This window comes from Prionailurus bengalensis, chromosome B1 (assembly GCF_016509475.1).
Source record: "Prionailurus bengalensis isolate Pbe53 chromosome B1, Fcat_Pben_1.1_paternal_pri, whole genome shotgun sequence".
Lineage (NCBI taxonomy): Eukaryota > Metazoa > Chordata > Mammalia > Carnivora > Felidae > Prionailurus > Prionailurus bengalensis.
Genome location: NC_057344.1, coordinates 175123707 through 175151201, shown reverse-complemented (window position 1 = coordinate 175151201; position 27495 = coordinate 175123707). Strand labels below are relative to the sequence as shown.

The following is a 27495-nucleotide window of genomic DNA, read 5'->3' as shown; positions in this document are numbered from 1 at the left end:
CAAAAGCAACAGTTGGATGCTTAATGGACTGAGCCACTCAGGCACCCTGAAACTTTCCAATTTTTACTTACCTTTCCTTTTTGGCCTCTCAGATTTTCCTCCTGGGGTTCTTTCTCAAGTATACCTTCAGAAGTTCCATTAATGGAGGTCTCTTAGTGATAAACTCTGTTCATCTGAAAATATTTTTATTTTTCCCATTTTGCCATAATGTGCCTATGTTATTCTGAATGATATATGTCATACATCCTCTATGTGTGAATTTATGTATTCTATCTGTTCTGGAAAATTCTCGGCTATCATCTTATCAAATAATGTTTTTCCTCTATTTCCTCTGTTCTTTCTGTTTTACTCTATAATTGGATTTACACTGGACCACTTCAGTCTAGCTTCCATGTCTCCTGATTCTCTTTTATATTATCAATTCCCTTAGCTCTCCATGCTGCTTTCCAGATTATTTTAGGTCTTTTCCAACTCAGTAATTTTTTTCTTCAGCTGTGTCCACTCTGTTCATGCATAAAATTTTCAAGTTCAACAGTTGTATTTTCGATTTGTGGAAGTTTCTTTGGGGGGGGTGTCTTTTTAAAGTCTGCCCAGCTATTATAGTCTCTCATTGATTAATTCACTAACTGTCCTTAAACATTTCATACATAACTTATATTCTTGTATATCGTGTAAAATCTTCAAGTGAGGTTGATTCATGATGCAAACAGTTATCATTGTCTCCTCTCCAGTTTGGATCCTAAATGTATCTACTATGTGTCCCCTGAAACAGAATAAAGGAGGAAGAGAAAATGGATGGGCCTATTCCTTATTAAGGATTCCTAGACAGATTGAAAAGAAGGCATGGTGGTGCCCAGCTGGCTCAGTCAGTAAAGCATGCAACTCTTGATCTCAGGGTCATGAGTTCAAGCCCCGCATTAGGTGTGGGGCCTACGTAATTAAAAAAACACATTGTTTTCAATTTAAAGAAGGCATAGATATCCATCCCTCTTCCGAAGAGAACATCCTTGATATATTTGGTGCTCAGGCATCTCTGAGAGGACGACAGCCCTGGCTTAGTGACAATTCTTCATTTAAGAACCGTATGTATTTGTCATCCTGGTATTTAACATAAAGCATTTTCTCCATGCAATATGGAATCATGTCAGGATCCTTCATTTTCTTCGTCCCCCTCCATGCACTATTCAAAGTAATTATCTGCAAGATTCTTGCTTCTATGGATGGGAGTATTAGGGCATATCCAAGCCATTCCTCAGTTAAATATATATGCCAGGAGGATATGTAGTTGCTGGTAAATGTAGATATCAAAAGACATAACACCTCAGGAAACCAGGTTTACATAGTGGTTTGGGAGCACTTGCTCATATGTTACTATTTAATTGGCTTTAGATGCTCCTTTGTCATTTGATTTTAAGATCCTCCAGGGGAACTTAAGTTATTCTGTAAACCCCACCCATGCAGGAATTTCTGCATAAATTTTTGTTAAATTAATGAAGGTGTGAATAAGATTATCACCAGGACTCTATAAATGTTACTTGTTTGGTAGTCAGTCCTCCCATTCGATTGCCTAGAGAATCATAAAAACAAACGAAGAAGAAACAACTAAAGACGAATGGAAACATATGAGCACCTCTCTTTTAACTTTCGGTTCTCTTTAGAGGATATTGAAGAGATCAGTTTTTTATGAAATTTGTATCAAAACCCAAGAGACACTTGCTGCCTAATCTGCTAGCAGTGCACCATACCCATGAGTTCTCCTGAGGACTGGCCCACTAGCCTCACCTTGAGCTCAGGGAAAATTTTGTTAAAACCAAGTTCTGCACACCCTGCCGCTGCCTGGCCCACAGCTGCCACCATGCCATGCCCAGGCATGTACCCTCAGCCACCCTCTAGCACCAGACCCAGATGTGCCTCGCCGTCACCACACCCCCCACCCAGCCTCCCATCCCTGGTCACCCTGCGGCACAGCCCCCGACTGCCTTAGCACTTCAAGGATCTGACGTAAGTCCAGGGGCCCAGCATGAATTTTGCTAATACTGACGCCCCATCCCAAGTTCCCTGGCGGGCACACCCCCTCAGAGATGGCCTATCTGGTTTCCACTAACACCACAGAGAGAAAGAACAGCCCACAACAGGCAGAGAGTCAGTACAGATGACTGCACTGAAAGAAAAAGTGACTCAGACACCACAACAGGGCATAAGCGACACACACAGGATACTCTTCTGAAGGTCCAGGTTCTGGTAAACAGGAGACACTCCACTGCAGGGCACTCCAGGACCTCTTCTTGCGGTCACTACTTTCAAGAATAGAAGACACAGGTGACTTGCTTAATACAGAGAAACAGACACAAAGAGACAGACAAAATGAGGAGGCAGAGAAATTTATCCCAAGTGAAAGAAGAGAACAAGGCCACAGCCAGAGATCTAAGTGAAATAGACATAAGTAATCTGACTAATAGAGAATTTAAAGCGATGATCATAAGGATACTCACTGGACTTGAGAGAAGAGTGGAGGACATGAGTGAAACCCATAACACAGAGATAAAGAATAACATAGCAGAGATAAAGGGCTCAATAAACAAAATAAGAAGCACACTTGATGGAATGAACAGCAGGCTGGAAGAAACAGAGGAATGAATTAGTGACCTAGATGACAGAGCAATGGAAAGTAATAAAGCTGAACAAAAGAAAGAAAAAAAGAATTATGCAAAACAAGAAGAGACTTAGGGAACTAGTCCCAGAAGAAGAAGAGAGAAAGGGGATAGAAACTTTATTTGCAGGAATAATAGCTGAAAACTCCCCTATTCTGGAGAAGAAAATAGATCCAGATCCAGTAGGCACAGAGAACTCCCATCAAAATCAACAACAGCAGACCCACACCAAGATATATTGTAATTAAATTGATAAAATCTAGTGATAAAAAAAAAATTTTTTTAGCAGCAAGACCAAAGAAGTCAGTTACTTACAAGGGAAAACCCATAAGTCTAGCAGGAGGTTTTTCAATAGGAACTTTGCAAGCCAGAAGGGAGTGGCATGATATATTCAAAGTGCTGAATGGGAAAAACCTGCAGCCAAGAATACTCTATCCAGAAAGGTTATCATTCAGATGAGAGAAGAGACAATTTCCCAGACAAATAAAAATTAAGGACTTCATAACCACTAACCCAGGTCTGTAAGAAATAGTAAAGGGGTCTCTTTAAGTGGGAAGGAAAGACTAAAAGTGACAGAGCAGTAAAAGTGAATATTTCCGTAAAAAAATCAATCAAGGAATTCACAAAAAAATGGGTATCAAATATAATAACATATACCTAAAACATGGGGAAGAGAAGAGAAAAGAATGTGTTCAAACTTAAATGATGATCAACTTAATATAGACTGCTATATGCAGAAGAGGTTATATACAAACCTAATGGTAACCACAAATCAAAAATTACTAATAAATATGCAAGGAATAAAGAGAAAGGAATCCAAATTGGCAAACATAATAGAAGACAAGAAAGGATCATAGAAAATCTTCAGAAACAACCATAAAACAAGTAATAAAATTGCAATAAATATATACTGTCAGTAATTGCTTTGAATGTAAATGGACTAAATGCTCCAATCAAAAGACACAGAGTGACAGAATGGATAAAAAGACAAGACACATCTGTATGTTGCCTACAAGAGATTCACTTTAGACCTAAATCACCTGCAGACTCAAAGTGAGAGAATGGAGAAATGCTTATCATGCAAACAAATATCAAAAGAAAGCCAGACTAGCAATACTTACATTGGACAAAACAGACTTTAAAAAAAAGACTGTAACAAGAGTCAAAGGTCACCATGTAATAATAAAGAGGACAATCCAACGAGAAGATATAACAATTGTAAATACTTATGCACCCAACATAGAGGCACCCAAATACACAAAACAGTTAATAACAAACATAAAGGAACTAACAAATAATACAATAATAGTAGGGGACTTTAATAACCCATTTACATCAATAGATCATCTAAACAGAAAATCAAAAAGGAAACAATGGCTTTGAATGGATTTAACAGATACATTAAGAACATCCCATTCTAAAACAGCAGAATACACATGTTTTCAAGTGCACATGGAACATTCTCCAGAATAGATCATATATTAGCCCACAAAACAAACCTCAAAAAATACAAGAAGATCAAAGTCATACCATGCAACTTTTCTGACCACAATGCTATAAAACTAGAAGTCAACCACAAGAAAAAATTTGGAAAGACCACAAATACATGGAGGTTAAATAACATGCTAGTAAATAATGAATGGTTCAGTCAAGAAATCAAAGAGGAAATAAAAAAATATATGGAGACAAATGAAAATGAAAACATAATGATCCAAAACCTTAGGTATGCAGTAAAGGCAGTTCTAAGAGGGAAGTTTATAGCAATACAGGCATACCTCAAGAAGCAAAAAAAAAAATCTCAAATAAACAACCTAACCTTACACCTGAAGGAGCTAGAAAAAGAACAACAAATGAAACCTAAAACCAGCATAAGGAAGGAAATAATAAAGATTAGAGCAGAAATAAATGATATAAAAACCAAAACAAATAAACACACACACACACACACACACACACACACACACACACAAGAAGCTGGTTCTTTGAAAAAAAATCAATAAAATTGATAAACCTGTATCCAAACTTATCAAGGAAAAAGAAAAAGGACTCAAATAAATAAAATCACAAATGAGAGAGAAATAACTGACACTACAGAAATACAATTATAAGAGAATATTATGAAAAAATAGATGCCAACAAATCGAACAACCTAAAAGAAATGGATAAATTCCTAGAAGCATATAAACTATGAAAACTGAAACAAGAACTAGAAAATTTGAAGAGACTGATAACCAGAAAATAAATTAAATCAATAATCAAAAATCTCCCAACAAACAAAAGTCCAGGGCCAGAAGTCTTCACAAAGGATTTCTACCAAACATATAAAGAAGAGGTTAATACCTATTCTTCTCAAACTATCCCAAAAAATAGAAATGGAACGAAAACTTCCATATTCATCCTATCAGGCCAGCATTATCCTGATACCAAAAGCAGATAAAGACACCATTTAAAACTGTAAGCCAATATCCCTGATGAACAAAGATGCAAAAATCCTCAATAAAATATTAGCAAAGTGAATTCAATAATACATTTAAAAAATCATTCACCACATTCAAGTGGGATTTATTCCTGGGTTGCAAGGGTGGTTCAATACTCATAAATCAATCAGTGTGATATATCACATTAACAAGAGAAAGGATAAGAACTATATGATCATTTCAGTAAACACACAAAAAGCATTTGACAAAGTGCAACATCCATTCATGATAACAAAGTAGGCTTAGAGGGAAAATACCTCAACATAATAAAGTCTATATATGAAAAACCCACAGCTAATATCCTCAGTGAGGGACAAACTGAGATCCTTTCCCCTAAGATCAGGAACAAGACAAGGATATCCATTCCCACTACTTTTATTCAACATAGTACTGGAAGTCCTAGCCATACGAATCAGAGAACAAAAAGAAATAAAAGGCATCCAAATCTGTAAGGAAGAAGTAAGACTTTCACTATTTGCAGATGACATGATACTATATTTGGAAAACTTGAAAGACTCCACCAAAACCCTGCTAGAACTGATACACAAATTCAGTAAAGTTACAGGATACAAAATCAATGTAGAAAAATCTGTTGCATTTCTACATACCAATTATGAGACAGCAGAAAGAGAAATTAAGAAAACAATCCCATTTACAACTGCATCAAAAATAATAAGATACCTAAAAATAAATCTAACCAAAGAGGTGAAAGACCTGTACTCTGAAAACTATAAATAACCAATGAAAGAAACTGAATATGACACAAAGAAAAGACATTCCATACTGATGGATTAGAAGAACAAATATTGTTAAAATGTCTACACTACCCAAAGCAATCTACACATTTAATGCAATCCCTATCAAAATGCCAACAGCATTTTTCACAAAACTAGAACAAACAATTCTAAAATTTGTATGGAACCACAAAAGACCCCCCAATAACCAAATCAACCTTGAAAAAGAAAAGCAAAGCTAGAGGCATCACAATTCTGGACTTCAAGTTATATTACAAAGCTGTAGTGATCAAAACAGTATGGTACTGGCACAAAAACAGACCCATGGATCAATTGAACAGAACAGAAACCCCAGACATAAACCTACAACGATATGGTTAATTTTCAACAACTATATGGTTAATTTTCAACAAAGCAGGAAAGAATATCCAGTGGGAAAAGGACAGTCTCTTCAACAAATTATGTTGGGAAAACTGGACAGCAACATGCAAAAGAAAGAAACTGGACCCCTTTTTTTTGCACCATACACAAAAATAAATTCAAAATGGATTAAAGACCTAACTTGAGAACTGAAACCATAAAAATCCTAGAACATAGCACAGATAGTAATTTCTCTGACACTGGCTATACCAAATTTTCTAGATAGGTCCCCTGAGGTGAGGTAAACAAAAGGAAAAACAAACTATTGGGACTCTATCAAAACAAAAAGCTTCTACACAGGGAAGGAAACAATCAACAAAACTAATAGGTGACCTACTGAATGGGAGAAGATATTTGCAAATGACTTATCCAATAAAGGGCTGGTATCCAAAGTATATAAAGAACTTATAAAACTCAACCCCCAGAAAACAAGTAATCTAGTTAAGTAATGGGCAGAAGACCTGCACAGACATTTTTCTGAAGAAGACATCCAGATGGCCAATAGACACATGAAAAGATGCTCGACATCATGGATCATCAGGGAAATACAAATCAAAACCAATATGAGATATTCACACCTGTTAGTGTTAATGGTTAAAATCACCAACACAAGAAACAGCAGTTGTTGTCGGTTAAAAGAGAAGGGAAACTTCATATGCTGTTGGTGGGAATGCAAACTGGTGCAGCCACTGTGGAATACAGTGTGGAGGTTCCTCATAAAGTTAAAAATAGAACCACTCTACTATCCAGCAATCGCATTACTGGGTATTTACCCAAAGAATACAAAAACATGAATTTGGAGGGATACATGCATCCCTATGTTTACTGAAGCATTATTTATAATAGCCAAACTATGGAAGTAGCCCAAGTGTCTATTGATTGATGAATGGATAAAGAAGTTGGACAGTGGAATACTACTCAGCCATAAAAATGGAATATATGCAATGGAATATTACTCAGCCATAAAAAATGAAATCTTGCCTCTAGCAACAACATGGCTAGAGGTAGAGAGTATAATGTTAAGTGAAGTCAGAGAAATACAAAATACCATAATATTTTACTCATGTGGAATTTAGGAAGAAACACAAATGAGCAAAGGGAAAAAGAGAGGGTGGGAAGGAGGGGGAAAGACAGGGAGGGAGGGAAGGTGGGAGAGAGAGGAAGAGTGAGAGAGAGAGAGAGAGAGAGAGAGAGAGAAAGAGAAACCAAGAAACAGACTCTTAACTATAGAGAACAAACTGATGATTACCAGAAGGGAGGTGGGTGGGGGGATGGGTTAAATAGATGATGGGGATTAAGGAATGCACTTGTGATGAGCACCAGGTGATGTATGGAAGTGTTGAATCACTCTACCATACGTGTAAAACTAATATAACACTGTGTTAACTCAATATAATTAAAACAAATATGTAAAAAAGAAAAAAGGAAATACCTGTTATAATAAGAAAGCGCAACAAACAAATTCTGTGTGATTCGGGTAAATTCACACATAACATGGACATCATTTCTAACTTTCAGGGTTATAGGGGGATTCAATGAGATATGGCCCGTTAGGCACCTAGCATAATATCGGCACATAGCAGGCCTTCAAATAATAGTGCTTTTCTTGCACTTAAATAGTGACTTATCTTTCGATGATTTTAAGACTAATATCTCCCTTTTACAATTCCATAGATGCAGCCTTCTGCCAAAGCCAACAATGAGAAGACCTGGCAAGAGATATCAGATGAGATCAAGAAGATATTCAAGGCTGCTGTAAAACTGTTACATGAAAAGGGGAAAATGAAATATAGCCAAGCTAAGAGGTACCTGTTCTCAGGTAACTGTCACACATCTTTGGTAAACTAAAGAAGTTATCAGTAAGAGATGTGTTCATGGCTTCCCTTTTATGGGTCTACGAATTTCATTTCATTTACTGCCTGATGAAATCTAACTTTTCTAAATGTTTCCTTCTCCTGGAGAGGCAAGTGTTCTTTTCTTTTAACCCACAGACAGGCCTTTACTTAACTTGATGACTTCTCCAGAAAATGTGATTTTAAAAGAAGTCAGAGGAGGCTGCAGAGAATAGAGCAAACTCTGCCAGTGTTCTCAGTTCATTCATTCATTCTGTTCATTGATTCATGCACTCACTCACTCACTCAGCAAACATTGAGAGCCTGCTATGTGCCAGGCACTGAGGATACAACAATGAATAAGAAGGCAGATCCGTCTCTCCTGGAACTTATTTTTTTTAGTGTGGGAAAATAAACGACAGGCAAGTTATCAAATAAATGAACAGGATCATTTTGGAAAGGATACATAGAATGAATAAACAAGACACAGTAACGGGGTCTGGTTAAGGAAGTCGCCTTTTAGTTTTGTTGAACGATGTGGGGGTTCAGATGTCGACAGAGTGGGCAGTAAGGAAAGGACTTTGAGCTGAATGATGGGATTCAGAGCCAGCTGTACTCTAAGAGAATTCCGGGCAGAGGGATTACCAGATTCAAGATCCCTGAGAGAGGAATGTGTTTAGTAAGTTCCGGGAGCAGGAAAAAGGTAAAGGTAGCCGGGCCTGGGGAGGCAGAGGTGAAGCATAATAAGAACCTTATGCTTTCTTCTGGGTAAGCAGGTAAGCCATTAGAGGTTGAGAAATAAAGAAGGCGGTGGCAGGATCTCATTTAACTTTAAAATAAAATAAAAATCTAAAATGAAAACCTTAAAATAAAAATGAGCAGAGACCCACTTGTCAGCCTTTCTCAGCCACAGAAAGGAGGCTTTATTTTTAAAAAAAAACATTTTTTTAACATTTATTGATTATTAAGGGACAGAGACAGAGCATGAGCAGAGGAGGGGCAGAGAAAGAGGGAGACACAGAATCCGAAGCAGGCCCCAGGCTCCGAGCTGTCAGCACAGAGCCCGACGCGGGGCTTGAACATGCGAACCGTGAGATCATGACCTGAGCTGAAGTTGGACGCTTAACCGACTGAGCCACCCAGGCGCCCCAGGAGACTTTATTTTTAAAGGATGCGCAGGAAGCCACAGATCTGAAGGAATATGTCAGCTGTAGTTTCCAGGGGACAAACACAACTGGGTAAAAATAATCAGAATAGAACATTTATTTTTAAAACTGATAATGAAGAATTATTGAGGAAAAAGCAACGGCAGATGCATTTGCAGGTTGGTTTTGTGAATGATGTGACAAAGAATCTATGAAAACCTAAAAGGCACTTGAAACCATTCTCTCTGTATACGTGTATTTCAAGCTTAGGGAAATTATAAGTATTTTTGAGAAATGCATTCTCTGGAAGCTATCAAAAATTAGGTCTGATTTTAGGTCTCTCTGAAAATATTTAAATTGGCCAGAATAAGTACTATCTTTGGAATACACAGATTGACAAATATTCTTGTTCCTCTGGGATCTTTTTGATCCGATTTTGAGGCTCCAGTTCGTCATGTTTATCAAGAACAAAACCTGGTCCTAAAAATGTGCTGTAATGGGAGAAAATGCCCAGACCAAAAGCTTTCCTATTCATGATGTAAGAAATGCCAATTTGGGGAAGGCTTCCTCTTATTTAGGATCATACAGTTCAAGTATTTCACCAGCAAAAACTGTCCCCTAATTTTCTCTAGAGAACTCTGTCCATGTGGCCAACCATAGGAAGATGAATAACTTCATATTCATACTATGTAGTACAAACACTCCTTGTGGACTGTTCTCTGCTTGGAGTACATCTCTTAAAGATATGCATGCTTCTAACAATTTTATTTGTTTTACATTTCAAGCTCATTTTAAGACCATGTCTACACAAATAAGAATGGCCGAGGAAGTGTCGGTTTTTTGAAGGGGATATAGTAGATTAACATTTTCAGAAATGTTGGAATATGAATACTTGGCAGCATCTGGGAAGGTGAACTCTTTATATCTGAATGTAATTTTTCACACTCCCACTTTCTCCTTCATAAAATAACAGCAGAGGAACAGAGATAAACTAGACCCCAACACAGTGTCCAACTATGAACGTTAAAACTGAGTGGTCTCAGGGACAGTAGTTTTGGGGATTTATATCCCATGAATGACAGTTGCCAGGGCTGGAACTCTCCTAACGTTATCTTCATCAGGTGCTGTGGCCAGTTAAACTTTAGGATATTTAGAAAAATGCAAAGACAGAAAACAAATATGGTGTTCTGGGAAGAATTTTCTGGGGAAATTTATAATATTTATAGGCAAATAAATATCAGTAATTATTAATAAAAGTCCCCCCAAATCACAAGAATACACTTGGTTTCTAGAAATACATCTATGGAGTTTTCTTTGTCTCACGTGACTCACTTATTCAGGTATATTTAGTAAGTCTATACCATCAACCAGGCATTCTTATGTACAGCCTCTTTTCTCCCCACTGAGCCAAGCTTAGATGGGTTCTACCAACTGGGTTTGTCTCTATCTCTTCTTACAATCTCTTTATAATCAACACTCCTGATTGAAACATTCTTTCCATAGGAATGATAACAATGTCAGGTTACAGTTGATTTGTTTTCTGGGCCTCAGAGGTAACAGTGCATATCTCTGGTTATCATCTGTTAGGTATACGTGCTATAGGTTGACATCTCCTTCCTCCTCATGACGCACAGAAGGTAGCACCTGGTTGATCCAGGGTGCCCCCCGGCATGTTACACAGATGGCCGGAAAAGAGGAGCCAAGGCTCCTTCTGTAGGTTTCTTACAGCCTCCCTCATCTACATTACAGTAAGTTCTTACTCCCATAAAAAGAAGAGTAGATGTAGATTGTATAAGGTCCTTTAACAGGCCTCGTTAACCAACTTGCTTGATCAAAACCCTTTGTATTATGTACTGAGGACCATAGCACAGCTCACTCCACACTGCTGGCTATAAACATATCTTTTTTACTTGAGTCATCGCTTCTGATTGATTGCTATCATTACTGAAAAAATTATCATGAGAGTTCCACAAAAAGGCACCACTTAAAAATACAGTTCCCGACTTCCTTCATAGTTACTGTATAGAATACATGTATGTTCTGGGTTTTGTTTGATGTTGGAGTTGTGGCCAGCAAGCACATTGAAATGTTTTGTTTCTTTTTTTTTTTTTAAGTTTCTCTATTTATTTTGAAAGAGAGAGAAAGATGAGTGGGAGAGGGACAGAGGGAGAATCCCAAGCAGTCTCCACACTGTCAATGCAGAGCCTGATGCAGGGCTCAAACTCATGAACTGTGAGAGATCATGACCTGAGCCAAAGTCAGGTGCTTAATCGACTGAGCCACCAAGGCATCCCAGAATATTGCCAGTTTCTGGCCGCCCACACCCTGCATATTCATGGCCCACCCCAAACCCCAATTCTTCCATCAGATCATAGCCTGGTAGTCACCTCCTTAAGGAAGGCTTCCCTGACTCTCTAAGTAGGGTAGCCCTCCTAATGGTTTGCTCTTATTGTACCATATTATTCTCCTTCACAAGACTCAAAAAGTCATAAAACATTTCTTTGTGGGATTCAATGATTCAAGTCCACCAACCTCTACTAGACTGTAAACGCCATAATGGCTTTTTCTCTCAGCATTGTCTATTTTCTCTCAGCACTGTATCCTGAGCAGCTAGCAGCACACCTGGCACATAGTAGACACTCAGTTAAGACCAACTGGATGAAGGAAAGCAGAGGAGGGTGGGGAGGGAGCCAGTTTTAAAAGATTACTTGCCTCAAAGTTCATTGCCATTGGTTTAATTATTTCATTTCTTTTTATTTGTCCTCCCTAAAATCATGCACAAGTGATGTTTTTGTTACTAATGCCCCAGTTTTAAATGTTGCTATGGGGCCTCAGTGATTTATAATGTGTATTTACTTGTAAGCATATTGTAAGCCATAACCCGGTTTATTTTCAAATAAATAAATGTACACACTAAGTCCCTTTTCTGTACCTGCTCCAATGGACATAATGGAAGTTACAGTGATATGGGTTAATTCATATTGATCAATAATCAGAACATGATTATATGCTGAACATGCTCTTATACTAGTATTTACACAAACCTGTCTGGGGTATAATGCACCCCAAACACAATGGTGAAGCCACATTGTAAAGGAGACACTGACAAGCAAAAAGGAAACTGGATGTGTCATTTGGCCTCTTCCTCATTCCTGCCTGGCTCCAGCAGGTCCCTGCTCTTCGCTATTAGAACCCCTGAGGTCAGAGAAGCTGAACAGGAACTTAGAAGAATCAACCATAAACTTGGTACCCTTTCTTTTTCATGCTTATGTTCAACTTCTCTGGGAAGGCAATTAAATAATTGTAAGCAAAACCCACAGTGTCCCGGTTTCCTGGCTGGTTTGGTTTTTTTTTTTTCCCCAGGTTTATTTATTTACTTATTTTTGAGAGAGAGAGAGAGAGAGAGAGAGAGAGAGAGAGAGAGAGAGAGAGAGGGCACATGCACATGTGTGTGCATGCAAGGGGGAGGGGCAAAGAGAGGGAGAGAAAGGAGCTGAAGCAGGCTCCACACTGCCAGCGCAGAACCCGATGCAGGGCTTGAACTCCCTAGGTGCCCCTAGGTTCCCAGCTGTTTGGGAAAAGGCAGATAGGAAATTAAGGAGTCAAGAGAGTAATCTACAGACAACTCTGCTCCACACTGCAAGCTAAACAGTCTCCCCCAGCGACTAGAGAGGTAAGTACTGGGGGTGCAGGCCCACCGCTGCTTTGCTCTAGACAATAAACCCCGTGCCATGTTTTCTTTCAGCGATAGAGGACGAGTTTGACTTTGCTCTAGGAAAGCAAACTCCAGCATTCCTAAAGAAGTGTGTCTGCTACATTCGGAAAATTGCTAACATCGAACGTTTTGTGAAAATCCCAGAGATGGGAAAGTACATGGATATAACTGGAGCAGAACCAAGGATTATGCGGGACGCAGAAGCCCAAGAGAAGCTGATAAAACTCAGGGATGAATTTATTCCTACTATTGTTGCGTCATCTAATCTGAGAGTGTACACGTCGGTTACTCATTGCGACATGAAACTGGGATATTCCCAAGAAATAGAAAATCATTACATAGAAGGACTCGGTAAGCAATTTTATGAGGACATGATCGATATAATTCAGGCAACCGTTCAACAGAATTTTGACACCGAAACTGACACGCTCTACGATGAAATCCTCCAGCATTCGTCATTATGTAAGACATACGCCTCCTTCTATGAGTACAAATGTGAGTCTCTCAACATAGTGCATAAATATGTTCTTCCGAGCAAAACTGGGCACATCAACCCTCTCGTCATTTACGGCGGACCATGTACCGGGAAGACCCTCCTGCTGGCTGAGGTGGCAAAGAAGGTAAAAGCCTATTCTTTCACCTGCTTGTTTGTAACAATCTTTTACTTTGCAGAGAAGATAAGTTGATCACGGTCATTTCCATTTTCTGTGAATTTTTATTCGTCTTTGTGGAATGGATACTTCAGTGTCTCTCTTATGCTGGTGTAACAGTCAGAGTGAAAGAATAAGGCACATCGGGTGCAGTTAGACAACAGCTTCATTTTTTTCTCTCTTTGGTCAAACTCATGTTGTGGGGCTCATTCCCATTTGGATGGAAACCAGGGCAGATCTCACAGCTCCTGTCACTTCTATCACCACAGACAAGCCCTCCAGTCACTCTGGACACTGAGTCATTCTCAGTTCAGAAATTAAATATGTCCAGTCTAAGGTGATAATTAAAACTTGAGTTTATATTTCTCTCCCGCAGCTGGGGCTCACTGTAAGCATGGCACCTGCTGTGGGAAGTGGGGATGTGATTGTCTTCTCCTTCTTTCACCACATAGTACTTCCTCCCCTCCATCCCTAACCTCAAGCACTAGACCCTTGTAGGGCTGTGACTCCTATAGGGTTGCGGCTTCGGGGATATAAGAAAGGTAAGGTGGCCAGAAAGTTCTGAATATTGGGTTCCACCCTCTCTAGTCTTGGCAGGTGCTTACAAAGCGGCCTCCTATTTCTTCTGAGGCCTTCTTCTAGTTTCCTGGATGTCCTTTCCCTCCCACATCCCTTGACCTGTACTCGCTGAGCATCTTACCTACAGTTCCCTAAACACAGGATGATGCATTTTTTTTCCAGCTGGTCACTTCCATGGCTCCTGGACATGCAGCCACACTTCTAATACCTTTCTGCCAAGGTCCATGGCCCAGCAAGCTCCCTTGGACAGGACCTGGGGCAAACAGAACCAACCAAAACCTCTGTCAGCTCAGTCTTGCCAGTGGCCCATATCTGACCCATGGGGGACACGCAGGTACTTTTCACCCTGTGAAACTCCAGTTGCAATACAGCAGCTCTCCATCACTCCTCCATCCCAGCAGCTAGTCAGTCTTGTCGGTCAACCTCCATATTTCTCAGGCATCTGATGACATCTGTCTCCCCAGCTCTGGGGGACACCCCATAAGTGGCTCATCACTGCCCCTTTCCCTGGGTGAGAAGTGGGGACATCTCTCAGCCCTCCCCTTTGGGAGTGAGTGGTCATAGATATGCCCCCCCCCAGCACCCTAACCTCCAGTGTTTTTCTTGGCCTCTTGAAACGCCTCTTTAGGCTGAAGGTGAGTAGTCCACTAAAGGCAGCAAAACTGGTTTTCACAAGTCCCTTACAAATCTTGCATGATGGTCTGGAACCTCACTCTGGAATGTGGTGTCTATTGTCTTGGCATGTCAGTCTAAACTGGATGAAACTAGTTCCATTTTGAGCTCCTGTGCACTTGCTCTCCAAGCCTGATGGTCTACGTTATCCTGGCATTACTTCAGTGTCCCTATACTGTCGTTCCTGTGGTTACTCTCCCGAGAACACAGCTTCCTTCATCTTCACAAAACACCCTTGTCATCTGTCACATGCTACACAATCTCAGGCAGGTCATCTTGAGGACAAGAGCAGGGAAAGTTGTGTTCCAACTTATATCGAGATTAGGTTCCTGGGTAAGCACGCCGGCAAAAATCAGGTGCATAAGCTTACTGTTAAAAAGTCCTCAGGAGGAGCGCCTGGGTGGCTCAGTGGTTTAAGTGTCCAACTCTTGACTTGGGCTCAGGACATGATCTCAGTTGAGATCGAGCCCTGAGTCAGGCTCCCACTGACAGCGTGGCACCTGCTAAGGGTTCTCTTTCTCCCTCTCCCAGCTCATCCGCATGCACCCTCCCTCTCAATCTCTCTCTCTCAAAACAAATGAACATTTTTTTTAAAAGCCCTTAGGAAAGTTAATTTGCCATTTCTTAATATGCCAAGCTCAGCTGCTGGTTTTTCCTCTAGCGTTAAATGACATAGTTCTCTTCTAATTGAACACCGAAAGCAGTGGCAGGCTTGCATTTAAGACCCATGCTGTGTCAAAGTAAGTTTTGTGTGCGTGTATGTTTGAATACTAATTTGTATGTGAACCTTCAAACTTTAGAGTTGTTCCAAGTAAGCAAGACAGCAACGCTACGAGGAGCACATAGCAGCTGAAATCCAAGGAGAAAATGACCATGTACACCATTTCACGTTCACTTGAGGGCTCTTTTACTCTGGAAGAGGGAAGGGTGAGGTGGTTGAAGGGACAAATGTTGTTGGACTCGACTATATTAAATGTGCATGGGATGCAACTGTGCGTGCTGTAGCCCAGGAGGTAAAGAACTGTGAAGCATGTGCTGATGCGCCTGTAGAGATAAACAGTCTCCCCAGGGGCAGAGTGTGGTGACAGTTGAGTTGGTCAACTTGAGAAATGTTTTGTTTTGTTTTTAATGTTTATTTATTTTTGAGAGAGAGAGAGAGAGAGAGAAAGTAGGGGAGGGGCAGAAAGAGAGGAGACACAGAATCCAAAGCAGGCTCCAGGCTCTGAGCTGTCGGCACAGAGCACGATGCAAGACTTGAACCCATGAACCACAAGACCATGACCTGAGCCAAAGTTGGACACTAAACCAACTGCACCACCCAGGTGCCCCGAGAAATGGTTTTCTGAGCTCTCATTCTTCTGGACGTTTTGTTCAGCCACCAGTGTGTCTACTCACAGTCCAGGACCCTGGCGCCACAAGAAGCCTTACCTGTTTCTACGTCCACTGCCTCTGCTCCACTCGCCTCTCTCCTGGGGAATGTCTGTCCCGCCGATGACAACCTGTGCTCTATTTGTGACTTCATGTCCCTTGTCAGGATGCAGACAGACATCTTGTGTTTATCTCGAGATTATCTCCTACATGCCTAACATTTCCATGGACACAAGCTCATGATCAGAGAGGCACTCTCTACAGATATCATACTCTCAACAACGCATGACTAGCAGGACAGAGGACAATGCACATAATCATCATAAGCAATCCACGGAGGGACAAAATACTGCGTTCTCTGATTTGCCACTGAAGGGCAGTTGTAGTAGGACGGCAGGATTATCTTCCTCCATATCAACCTCAAAGGTTGGGGCTAAACAATAAACTGCTTCTTTTCCTGAATAGCTCATGCTGAAACTGACATCCATACTTTTTTCCAAACTTACTCATACCTTAACCTGAACTAGATCTTCCCCCCCCCCCAAATTTATTTATTTATTTTGAGACAGAGAAAGAGAGCGCAAGTAGGGGAGGGGCAGAGAGAGAGGGAGAGGGAGAGAATCCCAAGCAGGCTCCGCACTAGCACTGCACAGCCCACAGAGCTGGGTGTGGGGCTCAAACTCATGAGATCGTGACCTGGAGCTGAAGTCAGACGCTTAACCGACTGAACCACCCAGGTGCCTTGAACTATATATCTTGAGGAACCAAGTTTCATAAACTTACTCACTCATTTATAAAATATGTTTCCTAAGGAGTATCCTTGGTAAATTCCAAGGGTTACTAAACGACATTATTTCCCTAAAAATAGACTTTGGAATCTGTTTTACACTTTGATCATATCCCTTCTTGTCCTTGCCTTTCCAGACAGAGAAATACTAAACTTAGCAGCCCCTTTATATATGTTATCTCCTTAACTCTACAATTTCAAGAGAAAAAAATAAATAGCTCCAGCTTTGTCTCATTTAACTCTGAGCAAGTCATTTCTACAGTCTGGGCCTCAGTTTACTCTGCTGTAAAATGATACTATAATCCATCTATCCTACAGAGACATAATGCTAGGGCTGATAACTGACTGTTTATATATGGTAAGCTGTCTGTTATGAAAATGCAAAATTTAACAAAATTTTAGCCAGCATTATATAGATTTGTTTTAATGTTTATTATTTGAGAAAGAGACAGAGAGCAAGCAAGGGAGGGGCAGAGAGGGAGGGAGACACAGAATCAGAAGCAGGCTCCAGGCTCCGAGCTGCCAGCACAGAGCCTGACACGGGGCTCAAACCCACAGACCGCGAGATCGTGACCTGAGCTGAAGCCGGCCGCCCAACTGACTGAGCCACCCCGGCGCCCCTATATAGATTTTTATGACAGTGATAAATAATCATAAAGATGACCGTGTATATCTGAATCATATAAGATTATATTCAGTATCTTAGTATTATTTTTACTGCATTCTAATTAACTAGGAATTTGATCAGCCATACGTGATCCCAATTAATGAAAATATCTGATGCAATATAATGTGTAAATCACTACTTAATCTATTCATTGAACAAATACTAAGCACCTACTGTGTGCCAACAACCATTCCAGGAAATAGGATTCAGTGATGAAAAACTGACCATACTGGATATGCAGATTTTGTTTGTGAAATACTTTGTAACTTTTAGAATACAAGCTAAGTGCTGCCTTGTGATTGAATAATACTTTTATCACTATTTTATTACCTTCAGTACAGTGATCCTGAGGGTCTCACCTATAGATTTTAGCGCATGAGCTTTGTGACAGCTCTTTGATCTTCTCAGAAGGTTTCCTGGTTCTAAGCCACTCTCTGCATGGTCAGGGTTACCAGCAGTCTGACCTCTGGAGAGAGGAAATGCTGTTGTACGTGTACATATATGTGAATATATATTACCATTCTAAACACTACCTTTACGTTTTAGGCTTATGGCTGGCTACATGAAGACACAGGACCAGAATCTGACCCAGTAGTCGTCGTGAGATTTCTAGGAACCACAGACATGAGTACTGACCTTAAGACTCTCCTTCTAAGCGTTTGTGAACAATTGGCAGTTAACTACCGGTGTCTGGTTCAAAGCTATCCTAAGAAAATCCATGACCTTCGTGACTTATTCATAAACCTTTTGAATGAGTCTTCATTGCAGAGACCTCTAGTAATAATATTCGATGCCCTAGAGCAGCTCTCAGAGGGTGATGAGGCCAGGAAGCTTTGGTGGCTCCCAGCTCACCTTCCCCGCTTTGTTCGAATAGTCCTGTCCACACTGCCCAATAGACATGGAATCTTACAGAAACTGAGGTGCCTTATCCACGAAGAAGCCAACTACATCGAGCTGATTCCCCGGGACAGGAAGATGTGCAGCCAGGTCCTCAAACACCAGCTGCTGCGGGTCAAAAGGAAGGTCACATCAGGCCAGCAGATTTATGTGAACAACGCATTCTCCAAGTGCACGCTGCCCATGTTTGTGAACCTGACCTTCAGGGAGGTGAGGCATTGGAGATCTCATAAAGACGTCGATGAATCCTCCCTCTGTGTCACCGTTCATGAAAGTATTGAGCAGCTATTCTGGTCCTTGGAAAAGAAGTGTGGTCAGAAACTGGTCTCTAGGGCTCTTGGTTACATCACCATGGCCAAAATGGGTTTGAGTGAAATGGAACTGGAGGATGTGTTGGCCCTAGACAACAGTGTCATGAATGAGCTCAATGAGAACGCTAGGCCCAGCAATCCCCTGAGAGTACCTTATCTGTACATCGCGAGGCTCAAGGAGGGTCTCAGCGGATACTTGATAGAAAGACACGTGAAGAACGTCACACTCCTGGTCTGGGCCAACAGACACCTGCAGCTCATAGCCCAGAAGTTGTATCTGCAGGACGACAGTGACCTGCGTGAAATGCACACCAACCTGGCAGACTACTTCCTGGGAGTCTGGTCAGGGGGCAGGAGGAAAGCTTTCTGCCTCGAAGATCCCTACTTGAATGGCTGCCTTGACTTGGAGAGCAGAAGCCTGCTGGAGGAAGAAAAGCACTTCATGGAACAGGCCTCCTTTGACAGACAGGCTCCAGACCAGCCCTGGGTTTTCCAGTGTAATCCCCTGGAGCCGGACATCTTTTTCGTCAATCATCGGAAAATGTCTGAGCTCTTGCACCACCTGACAAGGTGTGGAAAAACCGAAGACCTGCTTTACGGAATCATCATGAACTTCAGCTGGCTTTACACCATGATCAAAATCGGCCAGTTCGACAAAGTGCTTTCAGACATCGAGCTGGCTTACACCTACTCTCAAGAGAAGGAGCTGAAGTTCCTGGCGAGCACTCTCCGTGGCATCAAAAACAAGGTCACTGCATTTCCGGGCTCCCTTTCAGCAGAGCTTCAGCAAAGACTGCTGCCTGTCGTGAGTTCCCTGCCCAAACTTAGACACCTCCTTTTAGAATGTGACAAAGACGGGCCCAAATATTGCTCCATTGTGCCGTTACATTCATCCATGGACGTGACATATAGCCCGGAGCGTCTTCCTTTGTCATCTAGTCACCTGCATGTCACCGAGATTCTGCCCACCTGTAACCCGAGTACTGTCCTTGCAGCTTTAGAAAATGGTTCCATCAGCACGTGGGATGTGGAAACTCGTCAGCTGCTCAGGCAAATCACCACAGCCCAGTCTGTCATCCTGGGCATGAAACTCACCAGTGACGAGAAGTATCTTGTGGTGGCTACGACAAATAACACCTTGTTGGTTTATGACAATGTGAATTCTTGTCTTCTGTCTGAAGTGGAAATCAAAGGGACCAAGCACGGAAGCGGCTCCACCTACATCAATGGATTTACCCTGTCGGTCAACCACGCCCTTGCGTGGCTTGAAGCCAGCAAAGATGTCACTGTCATCGATCTGCTCTACGGATGGCCCCTTTACCAGTTCCACTGCTGGTACGAAGTGACCTGTGTCCAGTGCTCTCTGGATGGCATGTATGCTTTCTGTGGACAGTACCTGAACACCACTACCATATTTCATTTAGGGAGTGGAGAAAAGTTATGTACAGTGACATCTGAATTTTCGGGTGGGTTTGTGAAGTTTCTTCTTATCTTGGACACGGCTCAAGAAATGGTAATGGTAGATAGTGAGGGAAGCCTTTCTGTTTGGAATACTGAGGACATTTCCAGTCCCCAGCTGACTGACGACTTTGACTGCAGAAGAGAAGACAGCGAGGTGGTCAGCATAGAACTTTCAGAGGACCAAAACGCAATTCTGATCTGTAAAGCCCTCAGCATCGAGCTCTTAGATACTGGCATGTGGAAGGTGGCTGAAAAGTTCAGAGCTAAGCACAATGAACGCTTTATATCTGCTGTGCTGTCCAAGAATGGAGACTGCATCATCGCGACCATGGAAAATACCTCAGCTGTGTTTTTTTGGAGGCGGGACACGGGACAATGTATGGCAAGCTTACAGGAAATCTCAGGGACCATCGTCAAGTTGGTGAAATCTAGTCACCACAACATGCTGCTATCTTTATCAACCAGTGGTGTTCTTTCCATCTGGGATATAGATATAATCACGGCTATGTCCAACATAGATAAGACTGGGAAGCCCATCCAAAGCCTGGTGTTACCTGCTAGAGGGGAAATCATTTATTCCCTCGATGGCTCTGATTGTGTCCATAAGTGGAATTTCAGCAGTGGGTTCCTTGAAGCAGTGTTTAAGCATGAAGGAATAGTCGAACACTGCGTGTTGACATCCTCTGGAGATGTAATGGTGACCTCAGATGACAAAAGCAGCCAGTATGTCTGGCACACCAGCAGTGGCGAAAACCTCTTCCGAATTAACGGGCAGAGAATATCTCAGCTGCTAATTACACACAATGACCAGTTTGTGGTCTCTCTGTGTGAGGAAAATGCCTCCAGGGTTTGGAGACTGGCCACAGGCCACAGGGTCTGCAACATTTTGACCACTTTGCAGAATGCCTTTATCACCTCAGCGAATACCTTCGTGGTGGGAATGACCAAAAGCAAAGTGCTGGCGGTCAGTCTCTGGACCGGAAGCATCACCAAGAAATTTTGTTGTGAAGACGGCACGACCATTGTAAGTTTTAAGTTGATCCCTGACTGTCCTGACATCATTGTGTTTATCACGTCGGCCGAGACCGTGAATATCTGGAGTCTGACCGATGAGGTGATCTGTCGCCGTGTGCAGCTTCCCAACAACTTCTTGAAGAATCTGGAGGATTTCGAAATTTCTCCCAACGGAAAGCTAGGCATTATATCCAGGGGAGACGACAATATCAACGTACTGGATTTACACAGCGGTAAGTTACGGGTGGTTCACGCCTCTGGGGTCATCTGGCGGCAAAGGCTGTCTCGAGATGGTCGCTACCTGGTATACATTTGTTTCCGAAACGGGGAGGAAGAGGACGAGAACGGCGTGATATCCAGTTTGATTGTAATGAGGCTGGCTGACGGCAAAATTATCGGTGCTTGTTCCCTTTACAAAACGCCAACTTTTCTCGCCCTCTCACAGAGGCACCTGAACATCATAGTGGGTTTTGATGATGGCAGTATAGGGATATACACAGTGGTCGACCGTGTGGATGCTGCACTGAAAATCAAGATCGCCACGTCAAATAGCAGGCAGATTTTCAACAACGCGACACAGGCCTCCCGGCCGAAGTGTAGCAGTTACTGTTTCAAAGTGTCTGTGGATTGCTTATGGAGAGAGTCTACTGAGGTCTTTGCCAGAGACAGTCCCATCACGGTGAGCGACTCCACTGAGCCCAATGAGGCGACACCCTCCAAGAAACACAATCCCTGCTGTGACCGCGGGTGCTCCGCCCTGGAATCCAGGGGCCACAGCTATGCCCCCGACAACTGACACAACGCTTTTCCTGCTCAGCAGACATGAACGATACACATACAAAAGGGGGGGGGGGAAGTATCTTCTGTATCCCAAATGATAAACTACTCATTTCTTGAAAGACAGGACAGATACTGAAGTGCTGGTGTTGACGTGCTTGACAAAGGCACAGAAATGTGGAACTGGTTTGGAATTTGCTCTTCTTTTTTTTGGGGGGGGGGGTGTCAAAATTAATCCGGGAATGAAGTCTTGACCGAGAATGTCTCAAAATGGTGTTTAATCAGCTACATCAACTGAAAGTCAGGGGAATATTTTTTAAATCAGCTGTGTGGGAAGCAGCCGCAGAACCCACACCACGGGTTCAGATGACAGAGGCTAGAACTATAAACAGACTGCTCGGACTGGGGTTAGTTCTACAGAAATCGTTGGGAGCTGTGAACGTCAACGATTGTGTGGCCGTAAGTAAACAGAGCCTTAATCTCTCCTTACATTTTACCAGCCTGACAACTGTGTAAACCCAGTCTGCGGATGGGAGGTCAGAGGTGCAAAATAACGTTAACAAAACGCCCCCAGTGTACTCCCAGTGTCCCAAGGGAAAGGCCGTGAAACGTGGGGCCACAAATTGTACTGAGCACGAGCACTAAGTTAACCACTATCCTAGGGCTACCCAACACGCAGAGTCGGTCTTCGTTAAGACACAGCTGGGACAGTTGCACGCAAGGGCTTCCCTGTCACGGAACATAACGATTTTTAAACGACTTCCTGGGCTGCAAGAGAACACATTGAATAAGGACGTGCCATCTTCTCGTGTCTTTTTGGAATGCCTATTTGTGCCCGATGTAAAGAGGAATTACAGAGAGGGCATCACAGATTGGGTCAAGACACCTGTTCATTTCCATCCTTGTACTAACACAAGCCTGTGCTGCTCGGTTAGTTCTATGGAAGCATACACTAGTTCCTAAATCCCTGCAGTAAATCCTACCGGAAAGAAAGCTTTCTCGACACGCCGTCTTATGAAACACTGATGACATTTGCCTTATTCTTATTCCTCCTCTTTCCTGTGTAAAACGCAGATAGATGACCAAATACTCGGGGACAACTGAATATGCCTGTCTTTGTGCTAAAATATTCCATAAATCTTAAGGGTGTCCAAAAGGTCCTGATTGTCCCTGTTTGTAATCACTTTCTTACTTCCCCACACTCTATGTATGCTTCTCCCTCTGTCAGCCTTTTTCTGCTCAAGGGCTCTTTGGGGCTCTTTTATAATCGCACCCATTCAAAGCAGAAGCTGTGAAATGGTATCAAACACTTTTTAAACACGACTTCACTTATTTAAAAGAAAATAATCACGTCTCCAAAGAGGGAAAGCGATTTTCTTCCTTCCATGTCCTCCACGTGGCATGTCCTCGGACGACTGTGCAAAGGGTGTCTGTCAGTAGCGGGGGTCTGGTTTGGCTCGGAAGTGACAGCAGTGACGCGTGTCAGCAGGATAATGGCCAAGGAAACGATGCGCTGTCAGCCCAGCTCTACCAGGAACTCGCCGACTATGCCTAGACAGATCTTTAGCCTCTCTGCTATACTGTTTTTGTAAACGGCAAAACAAAGGTAGTGATAGCTTCTGCTCTAGTCGTTATATAAGGAATGGTGAGGACCAGTGTGAGAAAAAAAGGTAGGGACGTCTTGACTGTTTTTGCTAGTGGGAGAAGCAGTGATCTGATCCACAGGGAATCCAAGCTCATTGCATTTCACTTTGGAAAGCAGTTTGACACATAAGCATACAGAGATGGGATTCAGATATAAACACCCTACTCCGTGGTGAAAGACTTTTTTTCAGTATATTCCTCCCGGTCTAGCTAGCAGCCAGAAAGGGGGTAGCCCAGAGAAGGCCCCGTCCACGTAGAAATCACCTGAAGTTGATTATATGAGTCAATTGCCTTCTGAGGCAACACATTCCTATTCCTGTCATGATCAGTTGGACCGCCATGCCACACATTTCTAAGAATTAAATGCCTAGATGGATTAAATGTAGTGTGTGAATATTCTATGTAACAGCCAATAGAGTTTAACAAGTGACTTGAATGATTTTTCCTACCTTGTTTGCAACTGATAGCTCATATTGAATGTTTTTATGTAAACTTTGTATTGTTGGGAAGAATTACCCAATCAGAGATTTATATTTTCATAAATGTTACATTTAGTTAAATTTTATTACAGAGTTGTTACACTAGAAAATTACTGCGGTCTTCAAACAATGTACAGTCTTGTGTATGTATTGTTTGTATGAATAAAAAGAGAAACTACTTAGATTTGTGTGGAGTTTTTCTTCCCCAACTTTGGCAAGGGTAGAGACTGTCAATAATTTTTTTAAACTTTTTTTAATGTTTATTTATTTTTGAGAGTGAGAGAGAGAGCAAGAGAGAGAGTGCAGGTGCGGGGGGGGGGGGGCAGAGAGAGAGGGAGACACAGAATCTGAAGCAGGCTCCAGGCTCTGAGCTGTCAGCACAGACTTGGGGCTCAACTCTGAGCCCGACTTGGGGCTCGAACTCACGACCCGCGAGATCATGACCTGAGCCAAAGTCAGATGCTTAACCGACTGAGGCACCCAGGCGCCCCCAGTAGTAATTTTTCATGGTTACTGTATACCAGATGCTATTTTTGGAGCTCGGTATGTACTAAGCCATCTCCACAATGGTCTTATGATGTAGGTAGAGTTACTATTCTAAATTCACAGATGTAGAAACCTAGAAACAGAGATCCAGGGGGAATAGCTGAATAGGATGTCAATATAACATCAATGTTTACTTTTCCAAAGCACACAAAGTATAGCATTGAGTATCCAGTAGGCACTTACGGATTATGACCTATAACATATTTTCTGACCTGCAGATTAGAGACCAGGCTAGGCTCTGAAGGTCACTGGAAGTTTCTGAAAACTCCCAGGACTTTCAGGTATACCACAATTGTTGATGTACTCATTCAGCAAATAGTTATTTGGTCATGGCATTTTGCAAAGGTTAGTAAAGTAGCCTGTGCCTTCTAAGATTTCACAGTCTTAACAGAAAAACAAAAAGATTCTATGGGCAAGTGCAAGGACAGTGTGCTTCCTCCTGGGGCCTGGGGCAGAGGTGGGAACAAGGATAACTAAGGAGTTGTCCCACTCATAAACTGCCTCCAGGTGAGAGGGCGGGACCAAGGGGGAGCCTTCCCAAATGCACCTTTTTCCGTTTCTTGCCTCTTGGAACTGAGAATCCCCTCTCGCACACACACAGACACACACAAAAATTTTTCAGACAAGTTAGCAATGATGAGCTTAAGTGGTGATAAGTAGGGAATAATCAGATGAAACTCTGTGTCTAGTTTCATGAAACAATCATTCTTAGAGAAACTTAAAATCAAGGCATTAGGGGAAAAATTGAAGAAATTACCTATTGGGTTTCATCTTCATGTAGCTTAGACATTTCTGTTTAGATTTTAGCCGCCTCGAGGGGCACCTGGGTGGCTCAGTCAGTTAAGCATCCCACTCTTGATTTCTGCTCAGGTGGGGGTCTTGTGGTTTGTGAGATCGAGCCCCACGTCAGGCTCTGTGCGGAGCGTGGAGCCCACTTGGGATTCTCTCTCTCACTCTCTCTCTCTGCCTCTCCCCTGCTTGTGGTCTCTCTCTCTCTCAAAATAAATAAGTAAACATTAAAAAAAATTGCCCCCTTCAAAAACTCTCCCTAATTCCACTACCCATGGTGGGAATTCCTTCTTGGATTCTGATCTAAATCCTTTAGGTTGAAGATTACACCTGTTCTTTCAGTTTTGAGAAAATGTACAGGAGTTGGCTATCGTTTTCATAAAAGCATTTCATGCAGTTTGCTGTTCAACAAACTTACGCGTCTTCTTTCCCAGGGTCAAGGACACAACAAATATTGTGTGTTTGCTTTGTCCAAGACATTATGCTTATGCCCCAGGATGATTTGAAAATGAGTCCCGCACAACCCCTGCCCTCCAGAATCCTACAATCTAAAGGAGACACAACTAAATTAGATGTAAGACAGACTGTGATAAAGTGAATGGCAGGTGTTGAGAACACACTGCAGAGGAGCAATGAACTTGAACTGGGATTCAAAAAGGATGGCTGAAAGGAGGTGACAGCGGAGGCTTGAAGGATAAACAGGACTTAGTTGTCAGAATGTTGAAAAGACATTTCAGGGGAGGGAATCTGTGTGAGCAAAAAAAGGCAGACAGGAAGAGTCAACATATACTGTGGATGACTTCAGATGCTACGTTGGCTTTTTAAACTTTACTCTGGAGGTGCCTGGCTGGCTCATTGGGTAGGGCATGCAACTCTTAATCTTGGGGTTGGGAGTTCAAGCCCCATGTTGGGCACAGAGCTTATTTAAATAAAAACATACATCCACGAAATTGAACTTTATTCTGTAGCTCATAGGGAATTACGGAAAAGGTTCTGAGACAGGGATAGGCCTGGATGAAATGGTATTTTAGAATGACTCAGGCAGTACGATGTCAGGTGTATCAGAGATGGAAGAGACCAGAAGCTGGGGACCAGTAAAGAAACTACTGCAATAATCTGGCAGAAAGTAGAAGATCTCGATCTTAGGACAGCAGTAGTGAGGACGCTAAGAGGAGGCATGATTTCAGGGCTTAACTGACAGAGCTATGTGACAGACAACGGAGAACACACATAATTCCAGCTCCAACTGAAACTGGGTGGACAGAATTACAGATGTAAAATGAATAGGTTAGGAGACGAAAATGAAGGAAATACTAAAATAAAGGTGGACCTAGAGAGTTCAAAAGTAAAGACATCCATGCAGGCAACTGGAAAAGTGCTCTCCACCCAGTGGAGACACCAGAGCTAAAGGGAAAGAATCCAACCGTGACCTCTTTCCCAAAAGTCTAAAATGCATAATATGGTGCTGTTCTGGGTTATAACGTAAGCCAATACCATAAACTTTTTTAAATTCTGGGGGTTTTTTTTAGAACAATGCTGACAAATTTAGAACTATATTGACAAATCCACTCAAATCAGTTTTTCCTTCTTCTTCTTTAAAATTTTTTGAATGTTTTTTATTTTTGAGAGAGAGAGGGAGAGAGACAGAGCGTGAACAGGGGAGGGGCAGAGAGAGACAGAGACAGAATCCGAAGCAGGCTCCAGGCTCTGTGCTGAGCTCTGAGCTGTCAGTACAGAGCCTGACGCAGCCTATGAACCATGAGATCATGACCTGAGCCACAGTCGGACACTTAGCCGACCGAGCCAGCCAGGCACCCCTGGTTTTTCTATCTCTCGCAACTGATCGGTTGGGAAGGATTTTTATGCCAGTGGAAACATGA

At 42.1% G+C, this 27495-nt stretch overlaps 1 protein-coding gene across 1 annotated transcript in view; it reads left to right on the top strand.

Annotated features, from left to right (window-relative positions):
* Positions 1–24462, top strand: part of NWD2 (NACHT and WD repeat domain containing 2) — a 185020-nt gene extending 160558 nt beyond the window's left edge. Inside the window, exons 5-7 of the mRNA XM_043572808.1 lie at positions 7957–8101; positions 13005–13594; positions 18244–24462. Coding sequence (XP_043428743.1) covers positions 7957–8101; positions 13005–13594; positions 18244–22176 — 4668 coding nt within the window. The 3' untranslated portion in view covers positions 22177–24462. The remainder of the gene's footprint in view (positions 1–7956; positions 8102–13004; positions 13595–18243) is intronic.
* Positions 24463–27495: the final 3033 nt, after the last annotated feature.